Source organism: Scylla paramamosain, chromosome 12 (genome assembly GCF_035594125.1).
Source record: "Scylla paramamosain isolate STU-SP2022 chromosome 12, ASM3559412v1, whole genome shotgun sequence".
Taxonomy (NCBI): domain Eukaryota; kingdom Metazoa; phylum Arthropoda; class Malacostraca; order Decapoda; family Portunidae; genus Scylla; species Scylla paramamosain.
The window spans coordinates 6,987,501-7,007,500 of NC_087162.1; the positions used below are offsets into that span (position 1 = coordinate 6,987,501).

Sequence of the window (20,000 nt, forward strand, 5' to 3'; positions counted from 1 at the left end):
GAAGGTTGCGCGCCAATAAATAAAAGCAAAGGATTGTGACCTCAGAGCAAAGGAGCAAAGCAGATTCACACGTAATGGCTGAGGAGGTGAATGATGTATGTGTGGTGTATTCTGTCCGTGTGTGTTCCTGGTGGTGGTGGTGGTGGTGGTGGTTTTCGTTTTTTTTTTTTTTTTTTTTTTTTTTCTTGGTACTATTGCTTGTGTTGTTGTTTATCTTGTTGTTGTTGTTGGGGTTGTTGTTACTATTATCTATTATTAGTAGTAGTTATTTTTATTATTTCTTACTACTACTACTACTGCTACTACTATTACTACTACTACTACTACTACTACTACTACTACTACTACTACTACTACTACTACTACTACTACTACTACTACTGCTACTACTACCACCAACACCACCACCACCACCACCACCACAATAACAACAACAACAACAATAATAACTACTACTACTACTACTACTACTACTACTACTACTACTACTACTATTTCTTAGACGATGTTTTATCACGGGAAAGCGAAAAAGACCAGAGAAACTGTCGAAATCCTTAAAGGAAAAAGAATTAGAGAGAGAGCAGGAGGCAGCAGCAGGAGGAGGAGGAGGAGGAGGAGGAGGAGGAGGAGGAGGATGGGGAAGGATGAGAAAGAGGAAAAGGAGGAGGGAGATTGGGTGACGCAGAGGGAAAGAAAGTGTGAGAGGGAAGATATTGTATACCATTCATTCTTTCACTCCCTCGTCTCTTCCCATCTTCTAAACTCCCTCTTCTATTTTCCTTCCTCTTCTCTCTTTGCCCCTCCCTCTCTCCTCCACCACCTCCTCTTTCACTCCATACATTCTTCCTTTCTTCTATCCCTCCCATCTCTCCCTCCTTTCATATTCCCCTTGTCTCCCATCTTCACTCACTCTTCGTCTCAGCTCCCCTTCCTTCGTCTTCAACGCCTTCCTCACCCCTCCTTGACCTGTCCCTCCAGCTCCTCCTCCCCTCCCTCAGTTCATCTCCCTCTTCCTTCCTCTACATCTTCCTCCCACTATACCTTCCTTCGCCAATATCTGTGTTATTACGACCTCTCTATAGTGACACCAGTGAATAACGCCACGCTGAGTAACGACCTCCTCCTCCTCCTCCTCCTCCTCCTCCTCCTCCTCCTCCTCCTCCTCCTCCTCCTCCTCCTCCTCCTCCTCCTCCTCTTCCCAATACACAGCGGCACCCCATTTCTTCCGGTTGAGGAATGGCCAATCAGAAGTGAGAGATAAGCTACGTCATCACGCCGGGCCAATCGTAAAACACCTAGCGTTACACGAGGGTCGCGTCAGCTAGCCAATAAGCGCTCGCCACTACAATACGTTGACGCTGGGGACTCAATCTCGCCATAACGGGGGTGTGACGTCATCAGTGCGTGTCAGGCGGCCCAGCTGATGAACGGCGTCACACGGGTCTTGAGAATATATGGACCAGCTGGCTGTGTAGGGGTGGAGAGGGGAGAGAGGGGATATATCACGCCTGGTTTGGGGGCAGGAGGATAAATACGAGAGGGAACAGGGGTGAGTAAGGGGAGTACGTGGATATTACTGAAGAATGGGGAGGGAATAGGGATGAGTGGGGAGTAGGAGGGAGATATTAGGGAAGATAGGGGGTGGGTGGAGGGAAGGAGACGGATTTTACTAGAGAATGGGGGAGGGATGGGTGAATAGGGGAGGGAATAGGGATGGATTAGGGGAAGGAGGGGGATATTAATGGGGACATGGGGCAGGGGAGGGTGATAGAGGATGGCGTTTCTTCATGTGGGATGGGGAGCGTATATCTCACACTGGGGTAGAATAACGGGGCCATATTCCTCATTGTTTGGGAAGTGGGGGGCATATTTTTTCACTAAACTTTATTGGGGGGGAGAGAGGAAAGGAAGCAATAATATTCGTCAAGCTGAAATATAAGGAAGAAGGTTAAAAGTTGTGGAAATTATCGTTGGAAATCATTCGTATTCGTTACTTTCCTGAAGCACGTATACATTGGCGGAGGAAAGATTGCGTTCATATAATTGAGACAGAGAGATAATAAATGCGTTGAAAATTAGTGCAAAAAGTTACCATAAGCCTGAAAATAAACAGGTAAGGACAGAGACAGCCAGTAAAGGTAATAAAACAGATATGAAAGATTGCATTGTCATCTCATCCAGTGTAAGTATTCCAGTAGTGTACAGGACACGGGGAAAAGACCGCCTTTACGAAATAGCAACAGAATGTGTGTACGAGGGTTAAAGATTAGTGTTAAGAATTACTGTAGACCTCAACCTTGATCACCACTGGAGTTAAGAAGCTGCAGTTACACAAATCACCAAGCAAGACGTTCTTAATTAACCCTTCCGCTGCTAATCAATCTTTCTTACCATCATACACTTTTCAGACGTATTCCTTTGTAGTACAGTCTCTTACATACGAACTTCTGTAGCTTAGCAAAGATTAAATTAACCTCATATTCTCTTTTTCCGTTATATCCACCCAAACAATTTATTACAGTGTCTCAGTGCTAACGAAAGACTACTGTAGCGGGGAAAAGGATTGATAGACTTACGTTGCTCAGGCATATAGAGTTAACTCCATATCTTCTTTAACTCTTCAGGATCAAGGCATGAGGGAAAAACTGACAAGGTAACACAGAGATGCCTGCACGCGTAGAAAATGAGTGTACAAAGTGATCACGTCTCAGTATTTGCCAGTCAGGGTGTTAATTTTTTTTTTTTTTTTTTATGTAGGAGGGACACTGGCCAACGGCAACAAAAAAATACAATAAAAAAAAAAGCCCACTGAGATGCCAGTGTCTTGAAACCTCCCTCTTGAAGGAGTTTAAGTCATAGGAAGTGGAAATACAGAAGCAGGCAGGGAGTTCCAGAGTTTACCAGAGAAGGAGATGAATGATTGAGAATACTGGTTAACTCTTGCATTAGAGAGGTGGACAGAATAAGGGTGAGAGAAGGAAGAAAGTCTTGTGCAGCGAGGCCGCGGGAGGAGGGGAAGCATTCAGTTACCAATATCAGAAAAGCAGTTAGCATGAAAATAGCGGTAGAAGACAGCTAGAGATGCAACGCTGCGGCGATGAGACAGATGCTGAAGACAGTCAGTTAGAGGAGAGGAGCTGATGAGACGAAAAACTTTTGATTCCATCCTGTCCAAAAGAGCGGTATGAGTGGAACCCCCAGACATGTGAAGCATACTCCATACATGGACGGATAAGGCCCTTGTATAGAGTTAGCAGCGGGAGGGAGGGGTGAGAAAAACTGGCGGAGACGTCTCAGAACACCTAACTTCATAAAAGCTGTTTTAGCTAGAGATGAGATGTGAAGTTTCCAGTTCAGATTATAAGTAAAGGACAGACCGAAGATGTTCAGTGTAGAAGAGGGGGACAGTTGAGTGTCATTGAAGAAGAGAGGATAGTTGTCTGGAAGGTTGTGTCGAGTTGATAGATGGAGGAATTGAGTTTTTGAGGCACTGAACAATACCAAGTTTGCTCTGCCCTAATCAGAAATAGTACACTTCCCCTGTGAAATTTAATATCTCACCAAAAGTACATAAAAAAAAAAAAAAAAACCGCTGTGTTATCTCTGTATCACAAATAGAATGAACACCGTCCCCCGGGGCGTGCGGCGCAGTAATTGAGCCCCCGCGCCTCCCCGCCTTGCTGAACGTGTGTGCCAGAATTGTGCTGTGTACCGAAGAGTTTCAGAGAGTGTAACGTTATTGTGGGAATAGTAATAATAATAGTAATAACAGCAACAACAACAACAACAACAACAACAACAACAACAACGATGACAACGACGATAATGATGATAATGACGATGATAATGATGATAGTGATAATTATTATTATTATCATCATCATTCTTCTTATTCTTATTCTTCGTCTTCTTTTTCTTCTTCTTCTTCTTATTATTATTATTATTATTATTTTTTTTTTTTTATTATTATTATTATTATTATTATTATTATTATTATTATTATTATTATCATTATTGTTATTATTATTATTATTATTATTATTATTATTATTATTATTATTATTATTATTATTATTACCATCATCATTGTTGTTGTTGTCGTTGTTGTTGTTGTTACTATTGCTGTTGCTGTTGTTATTGTTGTTGTTGTTGTTTTTGTTGTTGTTGTTGTTGTTGTTGTTGTTGTTGTTGTTGTTGTTGTTGTTGTTGTTGTTATTATTATTATTATTTCCATCAATATAATTATTACCACAATTCTGAGTATATATATATATATATATATATATATATATATATATATATATATATATATATATATATATATATATATATAGATAGATAGATAGATAGATAGATAGATAGATAGATAGATAGATAGATAGATAGATAGATAGATCTCAGTTAGGTGATTTACACTTTATCCAGTTTGTGAAAGAATTTCAGAATTAATTATTGAAGAAACAAAAAGAAAAATTGGGGTTATTAGTTGGAAATTTCATTAGATTTAAATGAAGAGACGAGACAAAATTGTTTATCGATGAGAAACAAAAAAAATTGAATAATAATAATAGCACAATCTTTTGAGTTTCCAATTTATGTGATAGTTATCGATACATTATTTTGTTGATGCGTGTGTGTGTGTGTGTGTGTGTGTGTGCACATCATTTTTTATTACTGGATTCTTACGTTAGTCCACTTCACTTATTCTCTCTCTCTCTCTCTCTCTCTCTCTCTCTCTCTCTCTCTCTCTCTCTCTCTCTCTCTCTCTCTCTCTCTCTCTCTCTCTCTCTCTCTCTCTCTCTCTCTCTCTCTCTCTCTCTCTCTCTCTCTCTCTCTCATGACATTCCTTCTCTTCACAGTTTCCCCTTTCGCGTCTCCTTCCCTCCTCCTTTCCCTTCCACTTCCCTCGCACTCCTCCTCCCGAGGCTCCCTTGACGCTTTTCTTATTGCCTTCTTCCCTTCCTCCTTCCCTTTCTCATTCCCTATTTCTCTCTTCCCTCTTCTGCACACTTTTTTTCCCTCATGCTTTCATTCCTCCTTGTTTTTTTGTGTGTTTCTCTTATTCTTCTTCTTTTATTCTGTTCTTCTATTCTTCCCTCTCATTTTTCCTTTCCCTCCCTCCTTTCCTCTGCCACTCACTCACGCGCTTCCTTCCCAGGTAAGTTAATGGCTGGCTGAGTGACTGACAGATCGACAGACTGACTTGTTAGGGCACTGATTGTCTCACTCACTCACTCATTCACTCTCACCTAACTGCTCCTTGAAACACTTCCTGCCTTATCTCTTTCTTCCTGTCTTATTTTCATTACTGTTCACTCTTTGGTTTTTCTCACTTGTCCTTACTCGTTGTCTTACATACTCATTTGATTAATTTGGTCATTCACTCCATTCTCTCCTTCGTGCATTCACTGACTCACTCACTCACTTCTTTTACTAATACAGGCACTCTATTCACCTGTCCACTTAATCAGCCATTTTATTCATTAGGTCCTTTATTTCTTCATTCTCTTGCTCACTCATTTTCTAATCAGAGAAACCAACTAAGGACAGAACAACAGAAATAAAAAAAATAAAAAATACAATCCCAAAACGAAATAAGAGTAAAATAACTGAGAGACGCCAATTTATTTCTTGTGGTGTCTTGATACTCCTCTTTTGAAACAGCTGTCGCCATAGGAAATACAGAAACAGGAAGAGAGTCCCAGACTTTGCCAATAAAAGTGATGAGAGATTGACGGTACCGGTTATCTCTTGCATTAGTAAGGTGGACAGAATAGGGATGAGAGTATACAGAAAGTCTTGTGCAGCGCGGTCTCGGGAAAAGAAAAGGTATTGAATTAGCAAGTTCAGAAGGGTAGTAACCATGGAAATAACAGTAGGAGATAGTAGGAGATGCAACATTGCGGCAGTGAGTGAAAGAATAAAGACAGATTGTTAGACCAGAGGAATTGATGAGACGAAAAACTCTTGACTCCTCCCTGTTTAAAACTCTTTCACTGCGATACAAGCCAATTCTGAGCACTAAAAGCAATGTATGTAGTCTTTATAAACACCTACAGGAGAGACGAGGATAAAAAGAATAGATTTTGCAATTTTTAGCTAGTACAGTGTTTCATGGTGACTGTAGGATAAGAAAAGATGTCTCAGAGTAGTTAGTGGTTACAGGACGTGGCAAATAGCAGTGAAAAGGTTAAAAGGACTGTGTAAGATGAAATTCCGGCATACATGGACGGATAAGCCGCTTGTATGAAGGAAAAATACTGGCAGAGGCGACGCAAAACACACAACTTATTGCAAAATATTTTAGCAAGAAAAATTATGTGAAATTTCCAGTTGAGAGTTTTAATGAAGAACGGTCCAAGTATGTTCATTGTAAAGGAGAGGAATAGTTGAGTGTCAGTGAAGAAGAAGGAAAAGTTGTCCGGGAGATTGTGTCGAGTGAATAGATGAAGGAATTGAATTTATCAGGCATTAAAGACCACTAAGTTTCATGGCCTCCAAAAATCAATTCCTTCATTTATCCACCCGATCACTCACTCGACTCACTTAATCCTTCCCTCCTTCACTCCTTCACCTCTCCATCTCCCTTATAAATCCTCCTGTCATTCCCTCTCCCTCTCTCTTCTCCCTGAATAGATGAGGACGTGTCATGTATAGTTTACAGTATCCTGGACGACCTATGCTCCCTCCTTCCTCTTCCTCCTCCCACCCTCCTTCCTCCTTCCTCCCTCCTCCCTCCTCCCTCCTCCCTCCTCTTGCTGCCGCCGAATATACCAACATTGTTTTTATTTTCATTTCTTTTATTATTCTTGTATTTTGTGTTTATATTCATATTCGTTTGTTTGTATGTTTGTTTTTATTTATTTTTTGTTTTTTTTTTTGGTGTGTGTGATTTCTTATTCATCTATTCCAACTCGCCAGAGAGAGAGAGAGAGAGAGAGAGAGAGAGAGAGAGAGAGAGAGAGAGAGAGAGAGAGAGAGAGAGAGGCTGCATGATCAATTCCTCCCCCACGTCCCCCTCCTCTCAAACACACACACACACACACACACACACACACACACACACACACACACACACACACACACACACACACACAAATGGACACAGGCAAGCTCGTTTTAACTGCAACACACTAAATTAAATTCCTCTCATGTTGTCCCTGCGTGTTGTATGTTGTTAATTTACTGCTGTTTTGCATATTTCCTCATTTACTCTTTTTTTCCCCTCTTTGGTCAAAATCCATTATTCAGATAGCGTCGTATTTTTTTTTTTCACTCACTTTTTTTCATAATTTTAGTTGTATTGTTAATTTACTCCTATTTTGCATAGTGTCCTCATTTAATTTAGTTTTTTTTTTCTCTCCCTCTCTCTCTGTCTCTATTCAGTGTTCTTTTTTTTTCAATTTGGTACCATTTTGTCATTTTTTTTTTTTTCAATCTGCATCGTGTTTCGTGTTGTATCTGATTTCTTTTTTTTTTTGTCTGTGTGTCTGTGTGTCTGTGTACCGTGTTGATTATGGAAATGGTGTGGCGGTTTCTCTCTCTCTCTCTCTCTCTCTCTCTCTCTCTCTCTCTCTCTCTCTCTCTCTCTCTCTCTCTCTCTCTCTCTCTCTCTCTCTCTCTCTCTCTCTCTCTCTCATTTATTCTTGTAATTATCCACTTTACTAAATTATTCATCCCCACACTTCATCATCTTCTGCTCCTCATTTCCCTCTGCATTGTTGTGACTTCGCACTTTCATGCTCTCCCTTTCATGAAACCTTTTATCATTTGTTTTCTCGTATTCTCTTCATTTTTTACCTTGTTCTCTTTCGCTCATGAGACTTTTTTCCCATTTTTTTTTCTCTCTCTCATGTTCGCATCTCGTTTCATTCTCTTTTCACTTCCTGCAATCGTCATTATTCTTTTGTTCCTTTAATTCCTCTTCGCTTTGTTGGCTTTTAAGAATTTCAAAATACTTCGAAGCAGTTTCAACTCCTATGAAATGTTTCGAAGCTCCGAGTCGCTGAGGACATGGCTGCCTCTCCCGTGGGGCTTTGTGGCTGGATGGTTGCTCTCTCTCTCTCTCTCTCTCTCTCTCTCTCTCTCTCTCTCTCTCTCTCTCTCTCTCGTCAGTCCACTAGTTACTCAATTACGTAGAGCGAGAGAGAGAGAGCATATAGGGAAACAGAACAGTGTGTGTGTGTGTGTGTGTGTGTGTGTGTGTGTGTGTGTGTGTGTGTGTGTGTCTTCACCACGCGCCCGCTTCCCCTGCCACGTTTCCTTGGTGGTACTCGTCACAAACTTGTCCAGCTCTCCCGTCCCCGCTCTGTTCTCTGGCTTCACTTCCTCAGCGCGGCCAAACTCATTTACAACTTCCATCGAATTCACTCACTCACTCTCTCGAGGCATGGCACGGTGTGGTGTGGTGTGGTGTGGTGTGGTGGTGTGGTAGTGTGGTGTGGTGTGGTACTGGTACAGGCAATCGTTTCTAAAGCATCTGTACACACACACACACACACACACACACACACACACACACACACACACACACACACTTCACTATCTACCTACCACATTCTCTCACTCTCCACTTTCATTACTATTTCCCGCCCCCCCCCCGTGTCTCCGTGGTGTAGTGGCTAGCGTGCTTGGCTACAGATCTGCTGGCGTCGGTTCGAATCCTGGTGTGGGCAGTCGGCGTGCAGCTCATCAGGTTGCTCATTCTCACTTTTCCTTGATTAATAAATGGGTATCTTTTTTCAGTGTAAGGCGGGCCAAGGGTATCAAAAAGTGCGAACGAAAAGAAAAAAAAAAGAAAAGAAAAGAATAGGCCTATTAAGTCCCAAAAGAAATGTTAAAAGAGTCATGTAAAAATTGAGGATAAGTGTCTTGAAACCTTTTTTTTTTTTTTTTTGTTACAGATTATATATTATGTACATTTTGGATATCATAGTAGGAAAACATAAACACTGAAATAAGCCAAAAGTTCCCAAAGAGGTTATGGTTACGATCTTAAGCTAACATGTGGTGTCAAAACTCTTCCTGTTATGCAGAGAGAAAGAGTTCAAGTCACAGGAAATGCGGGGAAGGTAAACTGTGGAAACGCTGATGTCCCAGTGGCTCTGTTTCCCTGGCTAAGCGGCGCCACCCACCTCAGACTTAAAGGCCGATGAGACGGAGATGAGCGCCGAGGCCACATTTACCTATAGCGTATACCTCAGTGCCCCTCACTTTCTCCTTACTCCTACGTTTTCTCTTCCTTTCCACATTCTCCCTCATCTTTATAACTTACTTCCATTTTTTCTTTTTTCCCCTCCATTCCTCCCATTCCTGTATTATTTTCATGTATTTTCTCCTTTTCATTCCCTTTCATTCTTTTTTCCTTTCGTACTTACAGCCACTCCTCCCTCCCTCCCTCCCCTCCATACATACATACATATATACATCTCTTCTAATGCCCCTGCCGCCCCTCTATTTATCCTTCCCTCCCCTCCCCTCCCCTTCCACCAGCAATCACGCCCACGATACACCCGGCTTCGTTTCACCTGAAGGTCTGTAATCCCTTACGCCCACACCTGGCGAAGTATTGCCCTTCCGCACCCCATCCATCCATCCCCTCCATTCCCGGTACAGCCATCCAAGCAGTAGGGAGATAAAAGCAATAACTCTCTCTCTCTCTCTCTCTCTCTCTCTCTCTCTCTCTCTCTCTCTCTCTCTCTCTTCTCTCTCTCTCTCTCTCCTCTCTCTCTCTCTCTCTCTCTCTCTCTCTCTCTCTCTCTCTCTCTCTCTCCATTGCTTTGTAGTTGTAGTTGTTGTGGTTGGTGTAATAGCAGTAGTAGTAGTAGTAGTAGTTGATATTTTGTTGTAGTAGTAGTAGTAGTAGTAGTAGTAATGGTGATGGTAACGGTGATAGTAGTAGTAGTAGTAGTAGTAGTAGTAGTAGTAGTAGTAGTTTCTGCTGATGTTTTTTTGTTGCATCGATGGTAGTAGTTTCTATTGATATTTCAAAGTAGTAGTAGTAGTAGTAGTAGTAGTAGTAGTAGTAGTTGTAGCAGCAGTAGTAGTAGTAGTAGCAGTAGCAGTAGCAGTGGAATGGTGGTGGTAGTAGTAGGCGGAGAGAACAAAAGGAGGAACAGGAGATGGAGGAGGAATTAGTGATGTTGTCCTATTCCGTTATAAGATAATGAAGTTAGCTCGCAAAGCAACTGTGAAACGCTTGATTTACCAACTTTTCTCTTATGTGTCGCTCAGAGAGAGAGAGAGAGAGAGAGGAGAGAGAGAGAGAGAGAGAGAGAGACGAGAGAGGAGAGAGAGAGAGAGAGAGAGAGAGAGAGACCCCCATCCCATTTAACCTTTCCACTCTCTTTTAGAATTAGAAAAGTAAAGGGACGCGAGGAGACAGAGAAGGTAAAGAGAGAGAGAGAGAGAGAGAGAGAGAGAGAGAGAGAGAGTGAGAGAGAGAGAGAGAGGAGGAGAGAGAGAGAGAGAGAGAGAGAGAGAGATGGAAGTAGGAAAAAAAAACAAGTGACGCGTGACCAAAAAAAAAAAAAAACAGTAACATGATAAACTAGACAAAAAAAAGAAAAGAAAAAGGAAAGTAAAAAAAGAGAGACACAGGAAGGGGAGCAAAATCATTCACCTGTTCTTGAGTATAAGCCAGTAATTCGTGCAGCCCTTCAATATACGCGACCCCTGCAGAGACATGTCAGGGGCGGGAAAGGTGAGGGGGAGGATGAGAGCGCGAGGAAGTCAGGGGGGTACCTTACAGTGGGGGAGGGAGAGAGGGATGCTGAGCGGAGGCAGAAATAATTAACGGAGCACGAGCCAGGATTCCAACCCGTGGTAATGTATATGTTATCCCAGGACTTTGCCAGTGAGCCGCCGGGTGCTGAGGAGGTGGAGAGCGTAGGAGGGTTTTGTGTGTGTGTGTGTGTGTGTGGTGTGTGTTGTGTGTGTGTGTGTGTGTGTGTGTGTGTGTGTGTGTGTGTGTGTGTGTGTGTGTGTGTGTGTGTGTGTGTGTGTGTGTGTTTGACGTCATGTGAAGTAGTCTCTTTGGTAACGTTTTTTTCTCTCTTTTTTTCCTGTTCGTGTGTGTGTGTGTGTGTGTGTGTGTGTGTGTGTGTGTGTGTGTGTGTGTGTGTGTGTGTGTGTGTGTGTGTGTGTGTGTGTGTGTGTGTATGTGTGTGTGTGTGTGTGTGTGTGTGTGTATCTTCTGTGCTTGTCTGTTTGTTTGTTTGTGTTTTTTTTTTCATTCCAGTGGTATAAAATGCAAAAAAATACAGAGAGAGAGAGAGAGAGAGAGAGAGAGCGAGAGAGAGAGAGAGGAGAGAGAGAAGAGAGAGAGAGAGAGAGAGAGAGAGAGATACCACTCCTAGTGGCATTTTACCTGTATAATTTAAGGCAATAATAATCCCATTTGTATTATTATCATCCCGTTGCTAATTTCAGCGTACATTCTGATAATTACAAGTGCCTCCAGTGCAGCTAGCTAACTATTAAAACCTGGCTGGTAAATTTTATGCAATTCCCTTTTTCACCACTGTAATACTCTTGTTTTCTCCTCACCAAACTATTTCTCCCTCCACGAGAGGCCAAAAAAAAAGGAAAAAAAAATCAAGGGAGAGGAGGAAAAAGTGTGCCAACCCGGAAAACTCAGCCAACAAAACAATAACAACAGAAAAAAAAAAAAAGAGGCATAAAGAACACGAGGCGATGTGGAGGAGTGGGAGGAGAGGGGATTATCCTTTCTGACGGAGGAAAGAGAGAAGTGCAAGCGTGGGAATTTGGACTCAGTAAGAGTGGGTGTGAGATCATGAGGTGAGGGGCTCGCTGGCTCGGTAATTGGAGGTGTGCGGCAGGTAAAGGTGATGTGGGGAGGAGAGTTTAGGGCCGGGAGTCATAAGTGCTGGGTTGATGGATTGAACAGGAGGGGAGGTGGACAGGTGAGAGGGTAAGTGAACAAATGTAAAGAGTTGGTACATGGAGAGGGGAGATGAACGGATGGGGAGGATGAGTAAGAGTTAGTACATGCAGAGGATAGATGAACTGATAGGGAGAGGAAGGGAGGGTCAGTGGACAAATGTAGGTATGTAGGGGGGATAGATGAATGGATAGGGAGAGCAGGGAAGTAGATAGGTGGGAGGGTAAGTGGGTTGATAAGTCCGGAGGTGGAAGGTGTATGATTAGTGAAATAAGGCAAGCATCTGTAACTTTATTGTCGTTTCAGCCTAAAAAAAAAAAAAAAACATCATTGAAGAAAATACTTGAGAATATATGTGACCTCCTATACAAGAAACATAACTAAGAAATATATAACGCCTAATATTCAGTGCACGTGACACGCAGTTCACTTACAGTCTTAGCAACATTGATTATATGGACACACAAAAGATTCATTCACTTACACAGCACCTCACGCCACCGCAGCCCCATCATAATGCGAGGTCCATCATACGTAACAGAAACCACAACCATGACCATCACACTGCCATTTCATTTGTGACGTCACTGTAAGCCACACATGTAACAGTCAGTGCGCAGTGCAACAGTACAAGACGACACCACGTATGAACAAACCACCGACGTTAATTCATGTGACATCTTTTACTAATTCTGTTTTATTTACGCACCAATCACCGCATGAAGTATATGTACCATCACATTATACTTCACATACCTGTAAACATGTCCCGGCCAGATCACAAGATATTCCAATGGAGGATAAAAGCACAATGTTACACGGCACCCGAGCTCACCTGTCCCCTTTGACGGCCTGACACCAACACCTGCATGCCACGTCGTTACAAATTTCAGTTTCACCTCACTTCTCAGTATTATGGCGAACGGACAAATACAAACCCAAATTAAAATATAGAAATAATGCAGAGGTGCATTTCATAACTATAATAAGGTAAGTATTAGCCGAATAATAATAACAAGTGAAAGAAAGAAAACGTTAATGACATGGGTACACTAAAACAAATCTAAATACGGTCTATGACGATGCAAAATATTGGTAGATAGGTAAGAAGGAAAAGGATATACGGGAAAAAAGAGTGGATAGGTGGTAAGTAGATGGATGACTCAGGAAGGTAGGAAGATTAAAACACAGGAAAGATAGAGAGAATAATGAATGAGGTTAGGGAGGATAGATGAGGAGCGCTAGAAAATTAATAGGCAGTGGAAAGGTGAGTATACAGGTGGCATGTAGGGAGTAGATGAACAGGTGTGGAAAACAGAGAGGCAAATAGGAGGGTGGGTGTTGTACTACAAGGATGCAAATGACCGTGGCTACCAACATTATTTTCTGTCTGCCGTACACATTTGCCCTCCACGTTCTCATTGCAGTTCCCGCCGCCAGAAATAGATCGCCCCGGTAAAGTAGAGAGTGTGGGTTTCGTGTGTTATTGCGTCACGTATACAAACAAACACGTGCACTCTCGTGTCGCAAGTCCCTAGCGGGTGTTATTAACTGATGAAACTGCTACGTGTAAATTAAAACCAAAGGACATACTCCGAGCTAAACTTGTTTCTTTTACTGCTGCTGCTGCTGCTGCTGCTGCTGCTGCTGCTGCTGCTGCTGCTGCTGCTGCTGCTGCTGCTGCTGCTGCTGCTGCTACTACTACTACTACTACTACTACTACTACTACTACTACTACTACTACTACTACTACTATTACTACTACTACTACTACTACTACTACTACTACTACTACTACTACTACTATTACCACTAATAATAATAATAATAATAATAATAATGATAACAATGCAACTACTTTATTATTATTACTACTGCTACTACTGCTCCTATTATAACTATTTTATTACTACTACTACTGGTTTTTTTTTCCTATGTAGGAGGGACACCGGCCAAGGGCAACAAAAATCATATAAAAAAAAAAACACCTCACTGAGATACCGGTCCCCGAACAGGATCCAAAGCAGTGGTCAAAAACTGAAGGATAAGTGTCTTGAAACCTCCCTCTTGAAGGAGTTCAAGTCATAGGAAGGTGGAAATACAGAAGCAGGCAGGGAGTTGCAGAGTTTACCAGAGAAAGAGATGAATGACTGAGAATACTGGTTAACTCTTGCATTAGAGAGATGGACGAAATAGGGATGAGAGAAAGAAGAAAGTCTTGTGCAGCGAAGCCGCGGAAGGAGGGGAGGCATGCAGTTAGCAATATCAGAAGAGAAGTTATCATGAAAATAGCGGTAGAAGATAGCAAGAGATGTAACATTGCGGCGATGAGAAAGAAGTTGAAGACAGTCAGTTAGAGAAGAAGAGTTGATGAGATGAAAAGCTTTTGATTCCATCCTGTCCAAAAGAGCAGTATAAGTGGAACCCCCTTCACATGGACAGATAAGACCCATATACAGATTTAGCAGCTGGAAGGGTGAGAAAAACTGGCGGAGACGTCTCAGAACGCCTAACTTCATAGAAGCTGTTTTAACTAGAGATGAGATGTGAAGTTTCTAGTTTAGATTATAAGTAAAGGACAGACCGAGGATGTTCAGTGTAGAAGAGGAGGACAGTTGAGTGTCAGTGAAGAGAGGATAGTTGTCTGGAAGGTTATGTCGAGTTGATTGATGGAGGAATTGAGTTTTTGAGGAATTGAACAATACCAAGTTTGCTCTGCCCCAATCAGAAATTACTACTACTACTACTACTAATAATAATAATAATAATAATAATACTGCTACTGCTGCTGCTGCTGCTGTTACTACAACAACAACAACAACTACTACTACTACTACTACTACTACTACTACTACTACTACTACTACTACTACTACTACTACTACTACTACTACTACTACTACTACTACTACTACTACTACTACAACTACTACTACTTCTACTACTACTACTACTACTACTACTACTACTACTACTACTACTACTGTTACTACTACTATTACTACTACTAATAATAATAATACTGCTGTACTACCACTACTACTACCACTATTACTACTACTACTACTACTACTACTACTACTATTACTACTACTACTACTACTGCAACAACAACAACTGCTACTACTACTACTACTACTACTACTACTACTACCACTTCTCCCTTTAAGACTACTAGAGGCCCAATAAAATCAAGCTACGACCTCCAGTTAGTGTTGTAAAGGGAAAGTTAAACTAGATTTAGACTGACTCTCTCTCTCTCTCTCTCTCTCTCTCTCTCTCTCTCTCTCTCTCTCTCTCTCTCTCTCTCTCTCGTGGTGGTATTCATAGTGTTAAGTTGTAAATCTCTCGGACACGTTCTATTAGCCCAAGTGCCTCCTTCTTGTGAGCCTCATAGTGCTACTTGCTCCCGTATTGTGGGCTGTGTTTCTTGGCCACTCCTGCTACCTGCGTCCCGGCCATTGCTTCCCTTCCATCACAGACATGCACGTAATTTCATGGACTGTGCTTTTCTTCCTTCCTTCTTTCCTTCTTTCTTTCTTTCTTTGATTCGTTCGTTAGTTCGTCCGTTGCTTTTTTTTTCGTTCTTTTTTTCCTTGTTTTTTTATTTCGTTCCTTGTTTCCCTCCTTTCGTCATTGTTTCATTCACTCAAGTAATTTTTTATGTGTTTCTGTGCTTTGTTTCTTCCCTCCTTCCTTCCTTCTTTCTTTCTTTTGTTCGTTTTTTGTTTTTTGTTCTTTTTCTATTTTCATTCTTTCTATCCTTCTTTTCTTCATTCTTTCATTCATTCATTCATTCATTTTCTTGTCTTCTTTTTTTCTTGTCCCCTTCTTCATTCGTTTATTAATTCATATATTTCTTCCTTTCCTTTTTCCTCTATTTTTTTCTTTCATTCCCACTTCCTATATCCATTCCTCCTTTTTTTTTCTCTCTCTCCTGTCCTTTCTTTCCTTCCTTTATCCTTCCTTTTTTACATATTTCCCTTTCTCATTCTTTCTTCCCTGTGTGTGTGTGTGTGTGTGTGTGTGTGTGTGTGTGTGTGTGTGTGTGTGTGTGTGTGTGTGTGTGTGTGTGTGTGTGTTTATTTTCGTTGTGATCTGCTTTACATAATACAGATCTAATTCACTATTATGAATACCATGTAAATGTTAACCGGCGGTAATATGATGTGTTTTGTGATGTAACAATATCACTTGTATCAAATAATACGCTTGTTGACGAATATAAATTGCTCTGTGTGTGTGTGTGTGTGTGTGTGTGTGTGTGTGTGTGTGTGTGTGTGTGTGTGTGTGTGTGTGTGTGTGTGTGTGTGTGTGTGATAACGAAGGATCAGTTGCTCTGTATTAGGTTTGTGATAAAAATTAATTCAATTACACCCTTTTTTTCCCTCTGGAACAACGAACATCAGTCATTGTATATTGGTGAGGTTATAGAAAGAATTATTGCACCATTAGATACTTTTTTTTATTAGTGTTATTAACCCTTCGACTGATATTTGCTACATCTTTCCTTAAATACTAATCATTCTGAGACATCTTTACTTGTCCCGCAGCCACCTCCAGTATTTAAAGTGTGTACAAATTACAAAATCTATTCTTTTCATCCCTTTCTTTCTTGCAAATGCTTTTAAAGATTTCATGCATTGTTTCCCGTGCTGCTGTTTCGTGTTAATTTGTTTATAATTTCTTCCTCATATGAAACTGTTCTTCGATGCCTCATACATGCCTTATTGTTGCACCATTAGTTACTGTTTTTTTTTTTTCCATTATCATTATTCATTTGTTTTAAATCTCATTCTCATATGAAACTATTCTTTGCTGCCTTCTCCCTGCCTGTGTTTTCCTTGGTCTCGCTCCTCCTGTCGTAAAAGAAAACATTCACCTTACTTTATGTATTATAATTATGTGTGTTTCTTTTATTTTGTGCTTGTAACTCCTTTTTCACTGCCCTCTTCATACTGGGAGGTGGGAGGGCAGAGGGAATACAGAGATGGAAACAACGTAAATGCAGCGGCAACTTTGATCCGTCCTGTATTTCTGTTATTTCTTCCTTTGTATTCCTTCACTATTTTTCTTGTGTCTCTCCTATATAACTTCATACCGAGTGGAGAAAATGAGGAATACGAAGAAAGAAGTCACGTAAATACAGCGGCACCTTTAATCTTCCCTGTATTTTTATTATTTGTCTCTTGTATTCCCCCTCCTGCATACTATTTTTTTTTTCCTTGAAACTCCCTCATACTTGGGGTGGGAGGGGCATGGAGGGAGAATACAGAGAAAAGAAATCACGGAAATACAACGGTAACTTGAATCTTCGTTGTATTTGTGTTATTTCTTTCTTTGTGTTCCCTTCCCCTCTCCCATGTAACTAATTAAACTTGTAACCCTGTAAAGATACCCGTATTTTCTCCCCCTCCTGTCATCTGTTTTCCTCGTACTCCTGCTTTGAAACCAAATAAACTTGTAAATTTGTAATCGCACCGGTATTTTCTCCCTTCCCATCTCTTACGGTCTCGCTCCCTCAGGCATAATAAGAGCAGCACAATTCACTACAGATACTTAACACTTTCATTACCCTTAACAGCACACTTTTATGGTAACGACAGTTTGTGCAGCCGTCACATTACGTAATCGTTAAGTTACCTCTCGACTTATTATATCGTGTTTTATGAGTGATGAATGGGGTACACTCAGTAACCAGATGCTTAATGTCGAGTCATTAGGGAGCTTGAAAAGATTAGATAAATTTATGGAGGATGAGGATGATGTGTGGAAATAAATACTATAGGCAGGTTTCATACAAGAGCTGCCACGTGTCTTAAGTCTGATGGCTTCTTGCAGCTTCCTCTATTTGATTACATCCTTATGTTCTTATGAGTATGTTACTTAACTTAGACATTATAATGAAGCAGATATGAGATAAGTTTAAGTATATCAGTATTGTTATCATCAGCTTCCATGTTTTCACTCTAAGAATCATTTTCTGAAACCTTCTGTGCCACATCTCTACTACGCTTGAAAGGCTGTATTTTTTTTTTTTTTTTTTCAAGTTATACAGGTTTGTAAAGGTGTTGCTACAGTTCTAGCTAGTGATAGATGAACAAGACTTCCACGTTATTAGCAGGAGAAACACTTTTTACAACCCGGCCAGTCATCTCTGTGGCCTTTAGAAATAGTCATCTTGAGAGAGAGAGAGAGAGAGAGAGAGAGAGAGAGAGAGAGAGAGAGAGAGAGAGAAGTTTCAGAATACGAAATTAAGATAAAATCCCGCCAGACGTTAAACACGCATCCTTAAATATAAAATGAAGCAGATAGGACATTAATTCAGATATATTGCTACTATTATTACCATCAGCCTCCATGACCCCAATGAGATAAAGCTTCCCTAAGCCTTATTTACCCACGATAGTTATTTGCCCTTCTATTCCAGATCAAACTATAGAATATCTCTCATCTTTATTCTCCATCTACTCCCATGGTTATCTTTTCATCATTATCATAAATCTCCATGACTCCACAAAAATAAGACCTCCCTAAATCTTATCCACACATCTTACCTCCCTTTCAACTCCAGACCATGTTAGAAAACACCCACACTCATCTCCCTATCTACTTCCATGTACATCACTATCATCATTATCATCGATCTCCATGACTCCACTAAGATAAGACCTCCCTAAACCTTATCCACACATCTTATCTCCCCTTCTACTCCAGGTCATCCTAGGAAGCACCCACTCTTATCTCTCCATCCTTCTGTTTTCGTCCTAACTCGCTTTATTTCAGTCAGACAGGTAGTTTTAATTAATTAGTTCATTTTCGCCAAGCAACCCCTTCCTCCATTACCCTTTCTTAACTCACACCCAGGTCTGAGTCGTTTTGCAGGTGGAATTAATTAATCAGATCTCATTAACGCCCTCCTCATTTACCTGCTCTCACCTTGCCCTCTGTTTTACCTCTCTAATGATGATTTACAGGGTCTCTCGTCTCTCTCTCTCTCTCTCTCTCTCTCTCTCTCTCTCTCTCTCTCTCTCTCTCTCTCTCTCTCTCTCTCTCTCTCTCTCTCTCTCTCTCTCTCTCTCTCTCTCTCTCTCATGTAGGAATCATTTATCACTTCTCAATACCATCTTATTTGCACTTCTCTCATTGTTCTTACTTCTCTCCCCCCGCCAGACTCCAGCCGCTTCCAGTCCATGTTTCGACCGTGCACCCTGCAAAGCCTGGGCAAAAATACGCTGCTTACTTACCGCGGCAGGAAGATTACGGTAGGTTTTTTATGTGTCTGTGTGTGAGAGAGGACCGTATTCACTCCTACGACGCACCTCCACTGCTTTTCAAAGGCTCTACGTAATGAAGTTGGGCGGTTTTATTCAAGGGTGTTTTTCTTATGGTTCTAGTGACAGATTAACAAGATTTCTACATTGTTAACTGGAGCAAGACTTTTGAGAAGCCGGTTGATCATCTCTGTGGCTTCTAAAAATAGTCAAGGTGGGAGAAGAAAGCGTTTCTGAATACGGGCCACAGAGAGAGAGAGAGAGAGAGAGAGAGAGAGAGAGAGAGAGAGAGAGAAAATGTACGTTATGTTGCTATTGTTGTGATTCCAAAGTCATTCTCTCTTCATTTTTTTCATGCGTAAGATTATAGAAAGATTCCATCCCGTTTCATTACACGCTCTGCTTAACACATTTGTCTTCCCTCCCCTCGCTACGTACCATGGCAACCACACACACACACACACACACACACACACACACTCGCGCGTGCATCACCTGGGAGAGCGGAGTGTGTATGTAATTAAGAATAAAGGCCTGTGATGGATGCGTGGCCTGTTTCATTTATCAAGAGTCGGATGCCACTTTTCTTCTGCTTGCATGACTGACCAACAAAGCCACCGTGGTGGCAAGACCGGACGAACAACAGTACCGGGAAACACAGCGATGATGTTTTACCAGATTACCACTATCATTGTTACGACTACTGCTGCTGATGCTGCTACTGCTACAATAACAACAACAACAACAACAACTACTACTACTACTACTACTACTACTACTACTACTACTACTACTACTACTACTACTACTACTACTACTACTTC

General features: G+C 41.2%; 1 protein-coding gene across 2 annotated transcripts in view; it reads left to right on the plus strand.

The window, feature by feature from the left end:
- Positions 1-20,000, plus strand: part of LOC135105634 (locomotion-related protein Hikaru genki-like) — a 162,635-nt gene that overhangs the window by 93,416 nt on the left and 49,219 nt on the right. For both annotated transcript variants that reach the window (XM_064013984.1, XM_064013985.1), the window contains one exon: positions 19,076-19,167. In XM_064013984.1, coding sequence (XP_063870054.1) covers positions 19,076-19,167 — 92 coding nt within the window. The remainder of the gene's footprint in view (positions 1-19,075; positions 19,168-20,000) is intronic.